This window comes from Natator depressus, chromosome 2 (assembly GCF_965152275.1).
Source record: "Natator depressus isolate rNatDep1 chromosome 2, rNatDep2.hap1, whole genome shotgun sequence".
NCBI lineage: Eukaryota > Metazoa > Chordata > Testudines > Cheloniidae > Natator > Natator depressus.
This window is the reverse complement of record NC_134235.1, coordinates 76,776,737-76,793,618: the sequence shown is the minus strand read 5'-3', so window position 1 is coordinate 76,793,618 and position 16,882 is coordinate 76,776,737. Positions and strand designations below refer to the sequence as shown.

The following is a 16,882-nucleotide window of genomic DNA, read 5'->3' as shown; positions in this document are numbered from 1 at the left end:
CACTATGGCTGTAAGTTCTTCAAACTATTTCTCTTCTATTTACAAGTAAACTTCCATCTTGTTAGGGTTCAGCTTCAACCAGCTATTCTTTATGCAGTTGCTGATCTTAGCCAGATACTGGGATAATGAGGTCTCCACGCAGTTATTATAGGTTGAAAAAAAATGGACAGGTAAGTGCATATTATCATCATATGAATCCGTGAAGTCCCCCCAGGTTCTCCTAGTGGATATATGTAAATATTAAATAGGTCTGGGAAGACACTTGAGCCTTGTGAGTCTCTACAAGCGAGGAGTGGTGCAATTCTCATCATTACCTTCTTAGTGCCTCTTTCCCAGAAAGAGTTAACTCATTGTAGTGAGTTTCCTTGGAGCCCTGCTACTTCTTGCAGAATGGATAACAATAGCTTCTGAGTGACTGTACTGAATGCTGGGAAGAAGTCCAGGAATATTAAGGACAATTCCCTCTTTAAATGGGGTGTGAACAACCTCTGTCTAAAGAGGACTCAACCGATCAGGGCTCTTCTTTTGCCTCCCTGCCTAAGCTACTTGGCCATGGGTCTTCAAGGTCACTCTCTGAAGGTCACTCACCTAAGTCAATGGCAAATCTCCCATTGACTTACAAGATGCAGGATCAAGGTGTAAGTCATTAAAACTGAACACATTCATAGTTAAAGCTACCATTCTGCTTTTTACTCTGCTAGCAGTACTCTAGTTGCCTCTGTAATACACACTTCTTTATGCTCTATCCACTATATAAAAAGACACATTAAAATCATTTTAAAAGGCCACAATCTACTTAAACACAAGTCATTATCTGAACAGTACCACTATCTAAACATACTGTAACTGAGATACTATAGAAAGTGTCTTTCCTCTGTTTGTTTACTTTTACATTTGACAACATTTTGTCTAGTCAGTTTCCCTGTATTGTCAGTCAGTCTTCCCTGTTTTGCTGTCCAAAAAACCCATACAAGGGAGAGAAAAACATTTTAAAAATAAGAGTGTGATTGTAAAACCCCAAGAACTGGCAGGGGGGGCTCAGCCAAGTGTCCTACCTGAAACTACTTTTTACATTTTTTTAAAAATAACTAAAATGTCAAGTTATCAGTATCTCTTCTAAGGTTGCCTATGCGATCTTTACTCTGTCGCAGACAGTGTATGCATTACAACGTATTCTTTAATTACATGGTTATATAAATATATTTCCATAGGAAATAAACTGGATAGTGATCTGTGACTGAAGCAGCTGAATTATATATTTTACTTTCATTGATCAATGAATGGCCCCCGGTCTCATTCATTACACCAAGTCCATTCAATATAAGTGACAAAATACGGCCTCCGTTATAGCAGTGTAAATTCAAAGTCTCCAGCTTTCAAAAGATTTACTCCATATTTACATTTTGGAATCTGCACTCGCATCTTGGCCCAAAAATCAGACACTGAGCTAGGCAACCTGTTTCATTCAGTACGTATTGTCTGTGTATTGACATCCTGAGCCCTAATCATGATAGTAAGTTAAGCACATGCATACGTGTTTGCAGGATCAGGCACTGACTGAGGTAGGATCCTGTGGAAACTGTGTGTGAAACTGCATCACAAGGCATATGTAAAAGGAAATCATCAAAATATGTGCAACCGCAATATTAACACTGCTTTACATATGCATGCTTTTCTCTTCAACCTTACTTTTTTGTTAACATTGCTTTTTGTATGGAGTTTCCTAGTTTTTCTTTTTAAGGAAAACTTGTAAAACAAAAATTTCATAATGTGAAACTATATGATAGATAGCAACAGAATATGGTGGCCTGTACAACATGTGCATTTCTACAGAATCCTTGCCTCTAATCTGTGAATTAGGCATAGTAACACAAATTCATCTCTGGTATAACTCCATAGAAGACACTGGAATGACACCAAGAATGAATTTGGCTCACTGCATAGAGTTGAAGTCAGAGTGGCTCAAAATAACTTTGTATTTGTTGATTGATGTCAAGAACTTTAACACAGTATTATTTAATTTAGTCATTAAGTATTTAGCTACTACTGGAAATCAGTTATATTTAGTATGTTAATATGTTCTGCAATACAGGATATTTCCCTATAATATCAGTTCAATAGGAAGCTTTTGTAAGTTTGTCTCCTGGGTTGTTAGAAAGATGACAAGTCAACAAAAGATGCCATTGTAGTTCTAAATGATAGAACAGAATGTATAATTACACACACAATGTGAAAATCAACAGGGTTTCACGTAGGAATTATGTGAATACATACTCACTTGCATTTTTGTTCTGCAATTTCCAATACAATGGCCCTTTCTAATTTATTTTTAAAGTTTGTTTGTTTTTTAATTGGAGGCCTCCATAACTAAATTCCCCCCTTTTAGGGCCAAATCCTCAACTTTGTGTGCTCTAGCCCCTGTGCAAAACTCTGGCATAGCCATAGCCTTCCCATATAGAGAGATGATAGCTGAAGAATGCTGCATTCCAGTGATCCCAGGAGGTGTAATGGTCCTTTGAGAGCTATTACCAGATGGCATAGTTTAGAGCAGCCCTAAGGCTGCTCTAAATGACATTGGAAATGGTGTAAAACTGGCCTTAAGATCACAGTCACAAACAACTCCCTTCCAGCTCCCTGTTGAGCTGTGCCCAGGGCTTACTGGGCACAGCCAAGGATTCAGCCCTTATACTTAATATTTTCTTACATATGAAGAACACTGTATTTTAGATCTTTATAAGCATTTGTTCATACAGTTAAAGAGGAAATGAAATAACGTGAATGAAGTATTTCTCCCCACAAATAACTTTACCATAAGCAAAAGCACACTCTTACCTAGAATAAGAATTTACACATTCTAACAATACAGGATTTATATTTATTTCTCTATAAATGGATTTTCACCATATCAAAATGCATCATAAGCCACTGTACTGAAATTCAGGAACAGAAGTGTGATTTTGTTTTGTTTTGTTTTTGGTGCGGGGGGGGGGGGTTGTTTAACAGAGTTAAACAAATACTTCTGTCTTTAGCCTCAGGTACTCCACAAGAGAAAAGGAAAACAAAGAAGTTCTGATGGATATGACAATTGAAAACTCATTTGAAAACAGTATTTCATCTTTTCATATCCTCTCTTTATTTTCAGTATTTGCTTTTCTCCGTCAAGTAAATGTAATAAAATGAAACTGGAATATAGGGTTTAGAAAAGCTAAATGTTCAATATTTAAGCTTAAATTCAAATGGCAAAAAATATTTATTCAGAATTCAAGCTAGTAAGGGCTACTACATTACAGACATGAGCACTCCTTTGACAGTTTGGATGTATACACAGGACCAAATTTTAACCTTCATTACAACTAAAAGCCTCAGTGAAGACAATGGAATTTCATGAATTTAAGTGAGGACTTAATTTTGACCCACTGTATATATATCCAAAATGTTGTATTTAATGACTATTATGTATCACATTTTATCTATATATTATTATTTTGATCAGTTATTAAAAGACAAAAATATGAATGAACAGTTTAACTAGAAATTTAAAGAAATTAAAATTGGACACCCTAACTTTAAATCAGATGTAAAAGTTTACAAAAACTGAAAAGCCAAAAAAAGATGCCGAGTTAATATAGGTATTTTACAGCTGTTCAATAAGGTGAACAAATATTTTATACATACTCTAGGATATATTCTATATTTAACTGGGGTGCGGGGTGTGTGTAAGAAACCACATTATAATGGACAAGAAGGAAGTTCTGGCTTCAGAAAGGGAATATTTTGTTTTCTAGAGGTCAAGTGTTTGAGAATAAGTTAAAAGCTTTGAGAGGCTGCAGAAGGAGCGAGGGCACTCAGCCTCTCCAGCATTTGGCCTGCAGGGCAAGCAGAGAGCCATCGTGCTCTGCTGTTCGACCTCCCTCAGAAGCCTGTCTGCAGCTCCCAGCTGCCAGCATGGAAGGCTCTTGTCAATTTCATTTGCTGCCTGCAGGGTGAAAGCAAAATTGACAAGAGCCTACCAGGCAGGCAGCCTCATTTTGATTTTCTAATGGAAAACAGACATTTTTTGACAAAATTAAAATTCTCCCATGGACAATTTGGATTTTACAAAAAGGGAATTTCCTGTTGCAAAATTATTCTAACAGAAAACTCCTGACGAGCTCTAATGTTAAGGTCTGATGGAACACAAAGAAACATAGTACATGCGACTGGCACAAGAGAATAATTGTTTACAGAAGGAAAAAGAAGCCTTAATAGAAGGGTTATTGGCTCTAATTTTAAGCACAGTATGAGGTGTTCTCTCTTCTAAAGTTACTGATGAGCAGTTTTGTTCACAGCATAAAAGACAATGCATATACATTTGCACCAAAAACAGCCAAGTAATCCCATTATCAAGAAGATTACTGTAATCTCCGGCCCTTCGTGGGGAGCAGGAGGACACCAGGTCCTTCTAGATGATGGATGACGCTGTACACTAGATGTCAGAGGCTCCAAATCATGGAGCAGGTCCTCAAGGAATCAATTCTGAAGCACTTAGAGGAGAGGAAAGTGATCAGGAACAGTCAGCATGGATTCACCAAGGGCAAGTCATGCCTGACTAATCTAATTGCCTTCTATGATGAGATAACTGGTTCTGTGGATGAAGGGAAAGCAGTGGACGTGTTGTTCCTTGACTTTAGCAAAGCTTTTGACACTGTCTCCCACAGTATTCTTGCCAGCAAGTTAAAGAAGTATGGGCTGGATGAATGGACTATAAGGTGGATAGAAAGCTGGCTAGATTGTCGGGCTCAATGGGTAGTGATCAATGGCTCCATGTCTAGTTGGCAGCCGGTATCAAGTGGAGTGCCCCAAGGGTTGGTCCTGGGGCCGGTTTTGTTCAATATCTTCATAAATGATCTGGAGGATGGTGTGGATTGCACCCTCAGCAAGTTTGCAGATGACACTAAATTGGGAGGAGAGGTAGATACGCTGGAGGGTAGGGATAGGATACAGAGAGACCTAGACAAATTAGAGGATTGGGCCAAAAGAAATCTGATGAGGTTCAACAAGGACAAGTGCAGAGTCCTGCACTTAGGACGGAAGAATCCCATGCACCGCTACAGACTAGGGACCGAATGGCTTGGCAGCAGTTCTGCAGAAAAGGACCTAGGGGTTACAGTGGACGAGAAGCGGGATATGAGTCAACAGTGTGCCCTTGTTGCCAAGAAGGCCAATGGCATTTTGGGATGTATAAGTAGGGGCATTGCCAGCAGATCGAGGGACGTGATCATTCCCCTCTATTCGACACTGGTGAGGCCTCATCTGGAGTACTGTGTCCAGTTTTGGGCCCCACACTACAAGAAGGATGTGGAAAAATTGGAAAGAGTTCAGCGGAGGGCAACAAAAATGATTAGGGGACTGGAACACATGAGTTATGAGGAGCGGCTGAGGGAACTGGGGATGTTTAGTCTACGGAAGAGAAGAATGAGGGGGGATTTGATAGTTGCTTTCAACTACCTGAAAGGGGGTTCCAAAGAGGATGGCTCTAGACTGTTCTCAGTGGTAGCAGATGACAGAACAAGGAGTAATGGTCTCAAGTTGCAGTGAGGGAGATTTAGGCTGGATATTAGGAAAAACTTTTTCACTAGGAGGGTGGTGAAACACTGGAATGCGTTACCTAGGGAGGTGGTGGAATCTCCTTCCTTAGAAGTTTTTAAGGTCAGGCTTGACAAAGCCCTGGCTGGGATGATTTAATTGGGGATTGGTCCTGCTTTGAGCAGGGGGTTGGACTAGATGACCTCCTGAGGTCCCTTCTAACCCTGATATTCTATGATTCTATGATTCAAATACTAGACACAGGGTCTAGCACCTAGTGAAACCCAACATACTCTACCAGCTGTCTCCAACTGTCATGCTCCTTTCAAGGTACCCAGACACCCTGCATCCCTGCCCTATTGTTGAATATGACCGAATGCCACAGACCCTTTCTCCTCTTCGCAGCCTATATCCTTCCAATCAGGAGCAAGAAGAGCACCAGGAGATTTGCTATTAACAGTTCATGACACAGCCCCTCTGCTGACCTGTGACTGTTCAGCAAATTCATCATACTGCATTAGTGTTTGGTGGGGGAAAAATAAGTATAGGGCTGTTTATTTGCACTCCACTCCTTTACCTGATTGGTATACCTCCCCCTCATCCCGTTTGATATTTTTCATGGAGTGCCTAACAGTTGGGTTCCTTAAAATAGCAAGAGGATCCTCTGCAGGCACCTTGGGAGAATGTGGCTTTTCTTTCTCTGCCCAAGAGTCAGGTCAGGAAGAATGAAGGCTTGGGGGTCTCACAGGACATGTGATCATGTCACCTGGTACTGGAATCCATCTTAAACCTGGTGCTTTTCCATTTAGAAGGATGGGTGGGGACTCAGAGAGACAAAAGATTCCTGCCTTGTGCCAAAGCTATATAAGGGGGTGGAACAGAACAAAGGAGGTTCCAGTCATGAGAAATCCCCTACTTACCACCTGAGCTGGAGCTAACAAGAACTATACCGGGGAAAGGATTGGGCCCAGACTAGGAAAGAGTCCAGTCTGTGAAAGAAGCTTATTGGAACATCTCTGAGGGTAAGATTTTATCTGTCATCTGTTTCTTAATGTTTTAGGCTTAGATTTGCGTGTTTTTGTTTTATTTTGCTTGGTAACTTACTTTGTTCTGTCTGTTATTATTTGGAACCACTTAAATCCTACTTTTTATACTTAATAAAATCACTTTTGTTTATTATTGAACCCAGAGTAAATAATTAGTACGTGGGGGAGCAAACAACTGTACATCTCTCTCTATCAGTGTTATAGAGCGCGGTAAATTTATGAGTTTACCCCTGTATAAGCTTTATACAGAGTGAAAAGGATTTATTTGGGGTCTGGATCCCATTGGGAGCTGGGTGTCTGGATGCTAGAGACAGGAGCACTTCTTAAGCTATTTTCAGTTACGTCTGCAGCTTTGGGGCATGTGGTTCAGACCCTGGATCTGTGATAGAGCAGACTAGTGTGTCTGGCTCAACAAGGCAGGGTGCTGGAGGTCCAAACGGGCTCAGAGGTAGTCTCAGCACATCAGGTGACAGTCCCAAGGAGGTATCTGTGACTGAACCCGTCACAGTAGGATTCCTTAAAATAGCAAGAGGATCCTCTTCAGGCACCTTGGGAGAATGTGCCTTCTGTTTCTCTGCCTGAGATGGGAAGGCTGAGGAAGCAGTAGTAGAAAAATATACCAGCTGGTGTTCCTTCAGCATCCAGGGGACTGAAGAAATGGCGTTAAGGAGTTCACTCCAACCCCAGTCTGAAAAGGAATGTATGACTGGCTGTTGAAATTCCAGGGGATCTCCAATTGGTTCATTTCTCAAGTTGCTAGAGTGATGGGAGCAGACCACATGGCCAGCAACCAACTGTCTTTATATTCATGCTACCTCCATCTCCTACGTTTCCATTTCCAGCCTCCATAACATGGACCTCATAAAAGAGTCTGAGATAATGAGAGACATCAACAACAGAGGAGGAATTAGAAAGCCTGCCAACAGGCCCCAAGTGACAGGATTCTCCCAAAAAGAAAAGCCTCTTTCATGCCGCTGATCTACCATTCTCCAACCAGTTTTTTTTTTTTTTTAAATCAACATTTATATTTTCAGTAGTTCATTACAACTACGAAAAAAAATCATGGAAATGCCAAAACAAAAAAGTCTTGTTAGTAACAGTTAAGGCTGTGAAGTGTTTGTACAAACAATATTTACCATTACACACATTTAAAAAACAAAACACTAAATCCCAGAATAATCATTACCTATAGTTAACTATACAATTCAGAACCCTACTTTAAAAGACCATTAATTAACATATACCTATAAACAAAGCTTTTCTGTGTAACACAGGCCTAAAAGTATAATTGGGTTCAAAAAAGATTTAGTTAAGTTAATGGAGGAGAGGTCCATCAGTGGCTATTAGCCAAGATGGTCAGGGATGCAACCCCATGCTCTGGGTGTCCCTAAACTTCTGAATGCCAGAAGTTCGGACTGGATGACAGGAGATAGATCACTGGATACATTGGCCTGTTCTATTCATTCCCTCTGAAACATCTGGCACCTGCCACTGTTGGAAGAAAGGATACTGGTCTAGATGAACCATTGGTCTGACTCAGTATGGCTATTCTTATGATCTTAAAACAATCTTAACTCTGCCTTGTAATGATGTCCTGAAGAAGAAAGAAGAAACTGAGATAATCTTACCCATCTGTAATCATTGTTTCATCTCAGTGACCGACACTAAGATATCTTCTTCTTAACCATTCTGTAACTGTGCCAGCTCTGAACATTATTATAAATACACAATCCACATAAAAAATCTTGATTAGAAAAAGAACCCTCTTAGCACAAAACTTAGAGCACATGTGCAATAACAAGACTGACAAAAAATAAAATATCTTCATAAGCCCTACCACAGACTAATAGATCAAGCATCTGTAAATGTAGGGTCTGATTTTGCAAACATGACCCCAAATAATTTTACTCAGATGAATTACTTCAGTGGGAATGCAACTTTACTCACCTGTGTAATTGTTTGCAGGATAGACTCCTAAAGATTTAGCTAAACAAGTTAGAAATTTATTTGTAATAAACAAGATCCTAATTCTTTTTCTCACGCTAAACTAAAAAAAAAAAAGTTAATGTGACAAATCAGCAAAAGAAAGGACATTAATATTTAAAATCAAACTCCCTCCTTAACTTACCCTCTTTTACCCCAAGAATTCCAAGGCATATGTTATGTCACCTAAATCACTGATTATACATCCTTGTAGCATGCAGGCACGGAGGGTCAAGACAAGGACAGAGTTGGCAGTAAATTAAAGGTAGTTTTATATCTCTCTCTGCTTTTTGCTTTCATTTGTGTATATCAAACTTTTCAAGCTATTTTAACCTTTAACTTCCAAATTGGAATTGCTTCTAGGTTTTACTCTACTACTCCACTTTTGCCCTCCAGTAAAGAAGTCCTATTAGCCAATAGATCACACAGACTCAAAAGAATCAATTTTTGAGTCTAGCCCCTGAAAGCCAGAGAATTGTCTTTAGAGATTCACCCTAGAGCTTCTCTATCAAGAAAGCACACAGCTTTGTCTGCAGCTAAATCATAATAGGGATTAGGAGCGGAGTGAGGGGCTCTTTATACCATTTTGTTGTCACAGAGATTTCTAATTTTCTGCAAACATAGTAAGTTTGATTCTGAGCTAATTTACACTTATGTAAAGCCAGAGTAACTCCATTAAAATGATTGGAATAATAATGGTGTAAAACATTTGAAAGTGAGCACAAAATCAGACCCCATACCTTCTGTTTACATTTAGGAGCCAGTATGAATTAGGGCATAGTAGCATGACTGTACTGCATCTTGATCATAGGAATAAAGTAATTCTAAGATAAAATGACAGCTAAGATTCTTTAATCCTGCTGTGAACTTTAACTTGCAAATGAAAGAATGTTTACCCCCCGCCCCAAGGGGTATGAACTCAGACAGCTGACACAAGTGAAATGGAAATAAACAAGAGATGCTTGAGCCCATGAGCTAAGCTTATCGGAGCCTGCACCCCTAAACCCATGAGTTCCCATTGCTGCTGGCTCTAGGAGCTGCTGTAGAAACAGGGAAGGAAGACAGGTAACATTCAAGGAGCTAACTACCTACTCCTCTACCTTTAAAAAGAGGAGAGTGCCGTGTGAGGACAAACACAAGAGCTATGCTTTAAGCAGCAATTAGAAAACTCCCTGACCAAGAAGTTCCTATCTTTATTAAGCTCCCCACTGCAACACATCCTCTTGGGATTGTTTCTACTGCTCTTGGTGATCTGCATGCTTTTTGCAAAATATCCCATTGTGAGGCATCTATTACATTCTGCCTCTTTTCCTGGACATGGTTGCCATCTGTGGCTTGGTGTCTTGCCACAGAAAGCATATGCAGTGAAAGCATGGAGTGGGTGCAGAGCTATGCAGCCATCTCTGCCTGTACTGTTCCTCTCTTCTCTTCTCCTCTCCTCTCCCCAGGCTATTCCCCGTGGTCCCCACACATCCCAGACTAGTCTGAGGTTTGTGACAACCCTACAAGTTAGGAAACTCTGTATTAGAGGCACATCTGCTAGAAAATGTAAATATTTTAAAATATGAAACAAAAATTCAATATTTGCAAATATCTCCCCACCACCTCTTTAGTACAGACTACAGGTGAAGGAACCTAGAAATTGGGGGGGAGGGGAGGGGGGACATACAGAAAATACAAGACCCAGTGTGGTTCATTAGCTGTGGAACATCACCCAACGTCCTGTACAGTAAATGTCCATATATAATATTTTAAAACAGATTCCCTGTATCTGTTGTATCTTACTGAGTGTGCAACTGAAAGATCTCTCAGGCATGGCTCCCTATACAACATTCACATAAGTCTGACTTTTATTTAAATTTTGGGAGGGAGGGGAACATAATATTCTAAAAACAGAAACCTTAAAGATGTTGGCTGTCTAACCATTAAGACAAAAGGGAAATAATGAAAAAAGTGTTAATTGTTTGGTCATTTTCTGAGTCAACATTTTTTATGAAAGAAAACAAAGACAGTGAGTGGTCATTGTCTATTTTACTTCTGGCAAAGAGGATAATAAAGCCTCTGTGAATGTGACATCAAAGTGCATAACCAAAAAAATCTTTAGTGCTCTCATTTCTGCAACCCTACAGGAAACCTATCATTACAGAGTGAATCTGAAGTAAGTCCACTGATTTCAAAGGAGTTAGAAATATGAGACTATTTACTCGTGAGATCAGAATCAGATCCATAATTTTTCTTTAGAAGCAAATGTCATGCAACTATACTTAACTTCAATTGTCATCTCCATCTAGCTTAATAATCAGAAAATGGGCTTTTCACAACAATCATATTTCAAAATGAAAGTATAATTACATTTAAGTCAAAGCCACGCAATGATGGACTGTATGTTTGTGTGTAACGGCAAATTATATGCTTTTTAAGCATGTCAAAATTTTCAAAAGAATTAACCGTTACAATGATTCTGCTGAGGAAGTTGTGGTAGGAAGACAAACTCACCCAGGTCATTTTTCAACTAGTTCATGTTATCTCACATATGTGATACATATTGTATGCATTGTACATTTTTTCCAATTCCTACTTCCCTAAAACGTCATACATTTTAATATCTTTCAAGGGAAGATTGGCTATATTGCTTCACACACTTAGTTAAAAAGTAAAAATCAGCAGCATACTGACTGGCTCATGGAGCTGGTAATGAATGGGAAAGTCTTTCATCTGTATGGCACTGTCTCAAATCCCACTTAGATTAGTAGTGACAAATTCATTACCATCAGATGGTTGATATGAAATGAGTTCAATATCTCAGTTCAATTCTTAATAGGACAGGTATCCAAACCATTTTAAAAAAAAATATCAAAGGAAAAAGCTTTGTCAGAAGTTTCCGAGGAGGGCAAAGACCGAATGGCCAAGGAGACTGACCAGGGCAACGTAGGGAAGATTTTACTGTCTATGTGGTGTCTGTTTTATGCTTAACTAGAAGCATTCTGTCTTCAGTGCTTCTCAACTGGAACCTTCCACAAGCACTTGTCTTCTTAAATTGTAGGTTCTTCAGGGCAGGGACAATGCCGTCTGTTGTGTTTGTACAGCACCTAGCACAGTGAGAACTGTGGGTGCTAATGTAAAATAAGCATTAAGTAATAAATAAAAATGTAAACAATTCCCAGATGGGGGGAATAAAAAAAATCCCCACCTTTACTCAAACCAGACTACCTCAATTTGGCAAAATATTTACTTCAATTTATTACATTAATTTCTAAGCTACCCTTTTAACAAAATAAAGTCTGCAATGGAGAGTGTTTAGTTGCTTGAAATAAAGCAGAAGAATACTTGAATAACTCAGTTTCTAATACATTAAAGTTAATCAATTATTTCTGCATTCAAATTTCCATTATAGTTATAAAAAACACAGAACAGGTCCGTAAAATATAATTATGGGGAGATACTGCTACATACAGTTTGCTAAATCAAGACTAATGCTTTTGTTTCAAGGATCCGTTTGTGTTTTAGCTTCCTTTAAGAAAGATCTTTTCATTTAAATGTCTTGATCTGTGAAGCCATATTCATATGGGAGAGAAACAACGAATGGAATTAAATTAGTCCTTATTTAAGATGTATTTGAAACTGCCTGAAACTAATCCTGTTGATCAGCTCCACAATTTCTAAATTAGCTAGAAAGCAATTTCTTTGATATTCACAAATTATAAGACAGCAAAATTAATGTGTATTTCTTACATTTTAGACCATCTGCTAACCATTACTATTCCACTTAAATGTAACTATTGAGGTGCAATTTTATACACTAATAAATACTTAGCAAATATGCCACTTTGCATTCTAGAAAGAGAAACAACATCTGTATCTCCCCCCAAAAAAATAGACATACAGAACTGCATATTAAAACTCCAGTCCAGGAGATAATGGGACTCCCCATGGGCCCAGGTAAGTTCAGTTAAATTCCGCATAGGCACCGGAGTCTGCACTTGCAGAGCTCATTGTGAGTTTAGGACTTTGTTAGCTTCATTCTGGGCTTTGTGCCATTTAGACATAGATCTGCGTTGGGGCGATGAAGAGCCACACTGCCCAACACGTAGCACTGGAGATACTCTGCCAGTGCACAGGGGGAGCAGGTACACTGCTACACTCTTAAAGGGGTACAGCATACCCCCCTACATCCATGTGACTGGTAAACTCCACTGGCCAATGCATGGAACAGCGGAGCCATGACTCTGCCTTCTCTGTGCCTCTTCCCACCCACTTTAGAGTAAGGTGGGCCTTCAAAGGAATAATAAGAGAACAGCCCCAGTGCTACGCTGGTCACAAGGACTGCAGTTATTTATGACCCCTTTGTGGGTCAGGTAAAGTGGAAGGCTCTTATTCCCCATTCCCCCCATTGACCATTCATGTAAGGGGCCTTTCTAGTAACACAGTGGGGACATATGCTAATAGTGCAATTACTGGGAGGTAATATATAAGAAATACAGTTCAGTATGAAGTCTTTGCTGAGGAGTACATTAGGAGAGAGTCAAGGGAATATTTGCCAGAACTCACATATCTCCAAACTATTGTCAGTGGGAGGTTCACAAGTTACTGTTAAGGTCAGCAAACTTTCCCTCAAGTCTCATTACAATAAGTTGAGGGAAAAAATCAAGTAATATAGCTGAAATAAAAAAGGTCTTATTTAAGAAGCTTAAAAGAAGCCCTTGAGTCCAATTTACGTTCAAGATTATAGATAATAAGAAAACAGAATGTCTCTTCTAACAATACCATTGAGAAGAGGCTGTCCTTCGTTTAAACCCCTCGATATGACTGCATTGTAAACATCTTCGGGAAATCCAGTCTTGCATAATATGCCTTCACAAGTTGCTTTTATTGGTGCCTGAAATGCAAGACAAAATGTATGTAATACTTGCAGTCCCATTCAGCTGAGAAACATTCCACTTGGCGTAAACCCCGTTTGTTACCACAACGTCTTTGTATCTAAATAGCTGCAATTAGAACTCTGAGGGCAAAGGGTTAATCTTTTTGATAACTGGAATGGAGGGAACAAATCCCATTTGTCTCATAAGATCTAAATAATACACAATCTTGATTCCTCTAACAACTGAACATTTCAACTAAAACAGCCATTGAAACTGAAGTGGAATCACAGAGGGGACAAAATCATTCCTGGAAATAAACATTGCACAAAACTGATCACCAACTTTTTCAGACATGGATATGTTACTTTTGAGAGGAGACATTTAACCATCAGTTTAAAATGTTTGGTTGTGGGTACTTTTCTGTGTCTGCATTCGCTCAATGGGTAAATAGCTGAGAGAAAAAAAATCACAAGTGCAACATTTTAATTAGCTGAACCTATATTTAAACAGAGATCATAGAAAGGCCACATACTTCTACTACAATCACCTTCTATGTGAAAGAGAGAAGGAGATATTACTAAATCAGCATAACACGGCAATATATTAGCCACTGAAACTGAGTTTACTATCTCACTTCTAAAAATAAAGCCTTTTCCAAATCACATATCGTTTTCACAGTTTGAGAAAAATAACTTCCACAAAAGACATTTAAAATGGGTATTTTCACCTTTCTCCTTTATTTCCAAGCAGGTTTTAAAGTTAAAGAGTTAACCTATCAACTATGCATAGTCATCAGTAACTACATACAATTCTATGAGGCAAAGAACTAATAAGGTTTTCTATTTGGTTCATTTTTTATATTAGTGGCGCACATAGCAAAATTCTAGTTTATATGTGGCCAAATAACAGTGTATGGTTACAAACAGTCCTGCTGCTTAAGCCACAGTGGCCATCTTTTGTATGATCCTAGTACTTACTTTGTTTAAAATAATGTATCAAACAAAAGAAGAAGTGTTTGTGATCATAATGGAACACCACATTGGATAGTCTTGTGGGACTCAAACATATTCATACATTTTATGGCTCACAGGTCTTTTCACTCATTAGTGGGGATAAATGTACCAAAGTCTTTTTTTCCATTGGCACATATTGGTAGTCAGCTTTTCAACTCCCATTACAAGAATTTTATCACTTGGAGAAATTCTTGAAGTGTTCAGCTGAGCCCACATCCAGCTGATCCTGGTTCATTTCAAGAGTTGTATCAGAACAGCAAATCTGTCAGCATACTGCAATTTTAGTTTTAATTAACCTACCATCCATTTGTGAGGTAGTACATTTTATCAGAGTAAGCACCTGAACAGGGCTCCTAGTTGTCAAGTGTGTCTGTGTCCAATTAACTTTAAACTGTGGACTGCATTTAATTGTGACTTAAAGTGCACCACAGATCTCTCAGCTATGTCAATTACTTACATGCTTTTTACACTTTATAGACAAAAATGCTTAAAACAAAATGTAAATGACAAAAGCATATATATAATTTAAGACTGCAAACAAAGTTATAACTCTGAGTTATGAGGGACCTGTACTGAACACTCAGCTAAGTATCAGATTTATAAATGACAAAGATGTTTAGAGTTTTTTTCAATACTGAAAAACTACTAAATCAAAAATAATGACTGAATCTTCCTTTTTTCCCAGCTTTATAACACAACTAATGGTTTCATATAGCTTCCATAATTTAAAGAAAGAACTGTTTAAACTACTGTGCAAAGGTGATCTCAAAGCAAACGTGATAGGGAAAAAATAGTCTTTTATGGTATCCGTGAAACAAATAAATCCAGGGTGGGCAATTGAGTAGATAACGGGATTTTTAAAAGTCTGCACTGATGTGCCTGGGAATCCTTCAGCCTTTCCAACAAGCTAGATGTACTGAACAACTCTTATAAAGTGAAACAATGCCCAATGAAACAAAGACTTTGGGACATGAATAAAGAGGCCTCTTTATTCCTTCATTTGCAAGCCCTCAATTTTATACAGAAACAAAAGACAGTACGCTGTTCCCAAAAACAATTCATTGTAAACATTCTTTGGGAATAAAACCCCAAGGGGAGGCAGAATTCTAATGTTTAACAAAACCTGTGTTATGCATTTTCAATTAAATAAAGTCATAGCTTGAGCCATGGCAAGATCTGGGTCATTTCAAGTTCAGCCCAGGAGTATTAAAAATCGTTGCTGGGTTTACAAGATAATATCTCTCAGAAAAACGATCTGAACTAAAAGTATGAAATCTTATGATCAAGAAAATATTGAAATTTGTTTTCCTTCCCTTACTGTCTGGCCCAAAAGCAAGAAAGAAAGGGAGATTATAAAACAAATTGTTGTAATTTACAGGGTTTTTTCTGTGACTAGCGCAGTCCAAAAGACCACCTCAAGCAGAATATAATATTAACTGTACATTCATCCACAAGAGAAGATTACTGAAAAATTTACCTTTTAATAGCAATTGTACGCAATGTTACCAGTACAAAACCTTCTGACTTTAAGGGGAGTTTTAAAGCCTAGAATAGGGGCAACACTTTGAAAATTTGCATCTAAGGCTGTATCTTCACTGCCGCATTAACCCAGCCTCTTATCTGGGCTTTAGCCCAGCCCCCTCTACCATTCCCCCTCCCCCACAGAAGCTTTTTACCAGGGTTTGGAGGTGCTTTAAGCCCTGGCTAGCTTATTCAGACGGGAGTATAGGTTAGAGCCCGGGTTACACTTTAACTCAGACTAGAACCCAACCACTTTGCACTGAGGGTGCAGGCTAAAGTCACTCAAATGCTGACAGTCTGACTCCGTTTCCCATTCCTGCCCCAAAGATGGGCAAGTTCTCCCACAATTGAACAAAGCATGGAACATCTCAGCGCAAAGAACAACAGGATATGCTTCCAGACACACATAGGTGAGGGAAGAAACAGTGAGGACACAGTAATGCAGGTATTGCTTTACACCCAAGCTAAGCTAACCTCGGTTATATTAGTTACCCTAACTATATAGTTCATTTCTAATAAAAGTCTATTTTCTGGTTTCCATGCATTATGGAAAGTTGCAATGTAAGACCCAGCGAATAACTGGGTAGTTCAGCTCTTTCTTCTTAATAATTACACATTAATTTGCAATTGTGGCCAGACATAATGTTACATTTGGGCCCCAGTCCTGCAAACACTTATGTATGTGCTTACCTTCAAACAAGTGTACAGTCCCATTAAAGTAAGTGAGTGAAATCCTGGCCCCACTGAAGTAAATGAGAGTTTTGCCACTACCTTTAATGCCGGCCAAGATTTCACCCTCTGGCACTACTCATACATTTAAATCTAAACTTATGTGTAATTTTTTGCAACATCGGGACATTGTTTTCCAATGTTGGCTTGAATTGGTGGAAGAAAT

At 38.8% G+C, this 16,882-nt stretch overlaps 1 protein-coding gene across 1 annotated transcript in view; it reads right to left on the bottom strand.

Moving 5' to 3' along the window:
* Positions 1-16,882, bottom strand: part of CDH2 (cadherin 2) — a 173,145-nt gene that overhangs the window by 145,248 nt on the left and 11,015 nt on the right. The window contains exon 2 of the mRNA XM_074944457.1: positions 13,359-13,470. Within this exon, the coding sequence (XP_074800558.1) occupies positions 13,359-13,470 (112 nt within the window). The remainder of the gene's footprint in view (positions 1-13,358; positions 13,471-16,882) is intronic.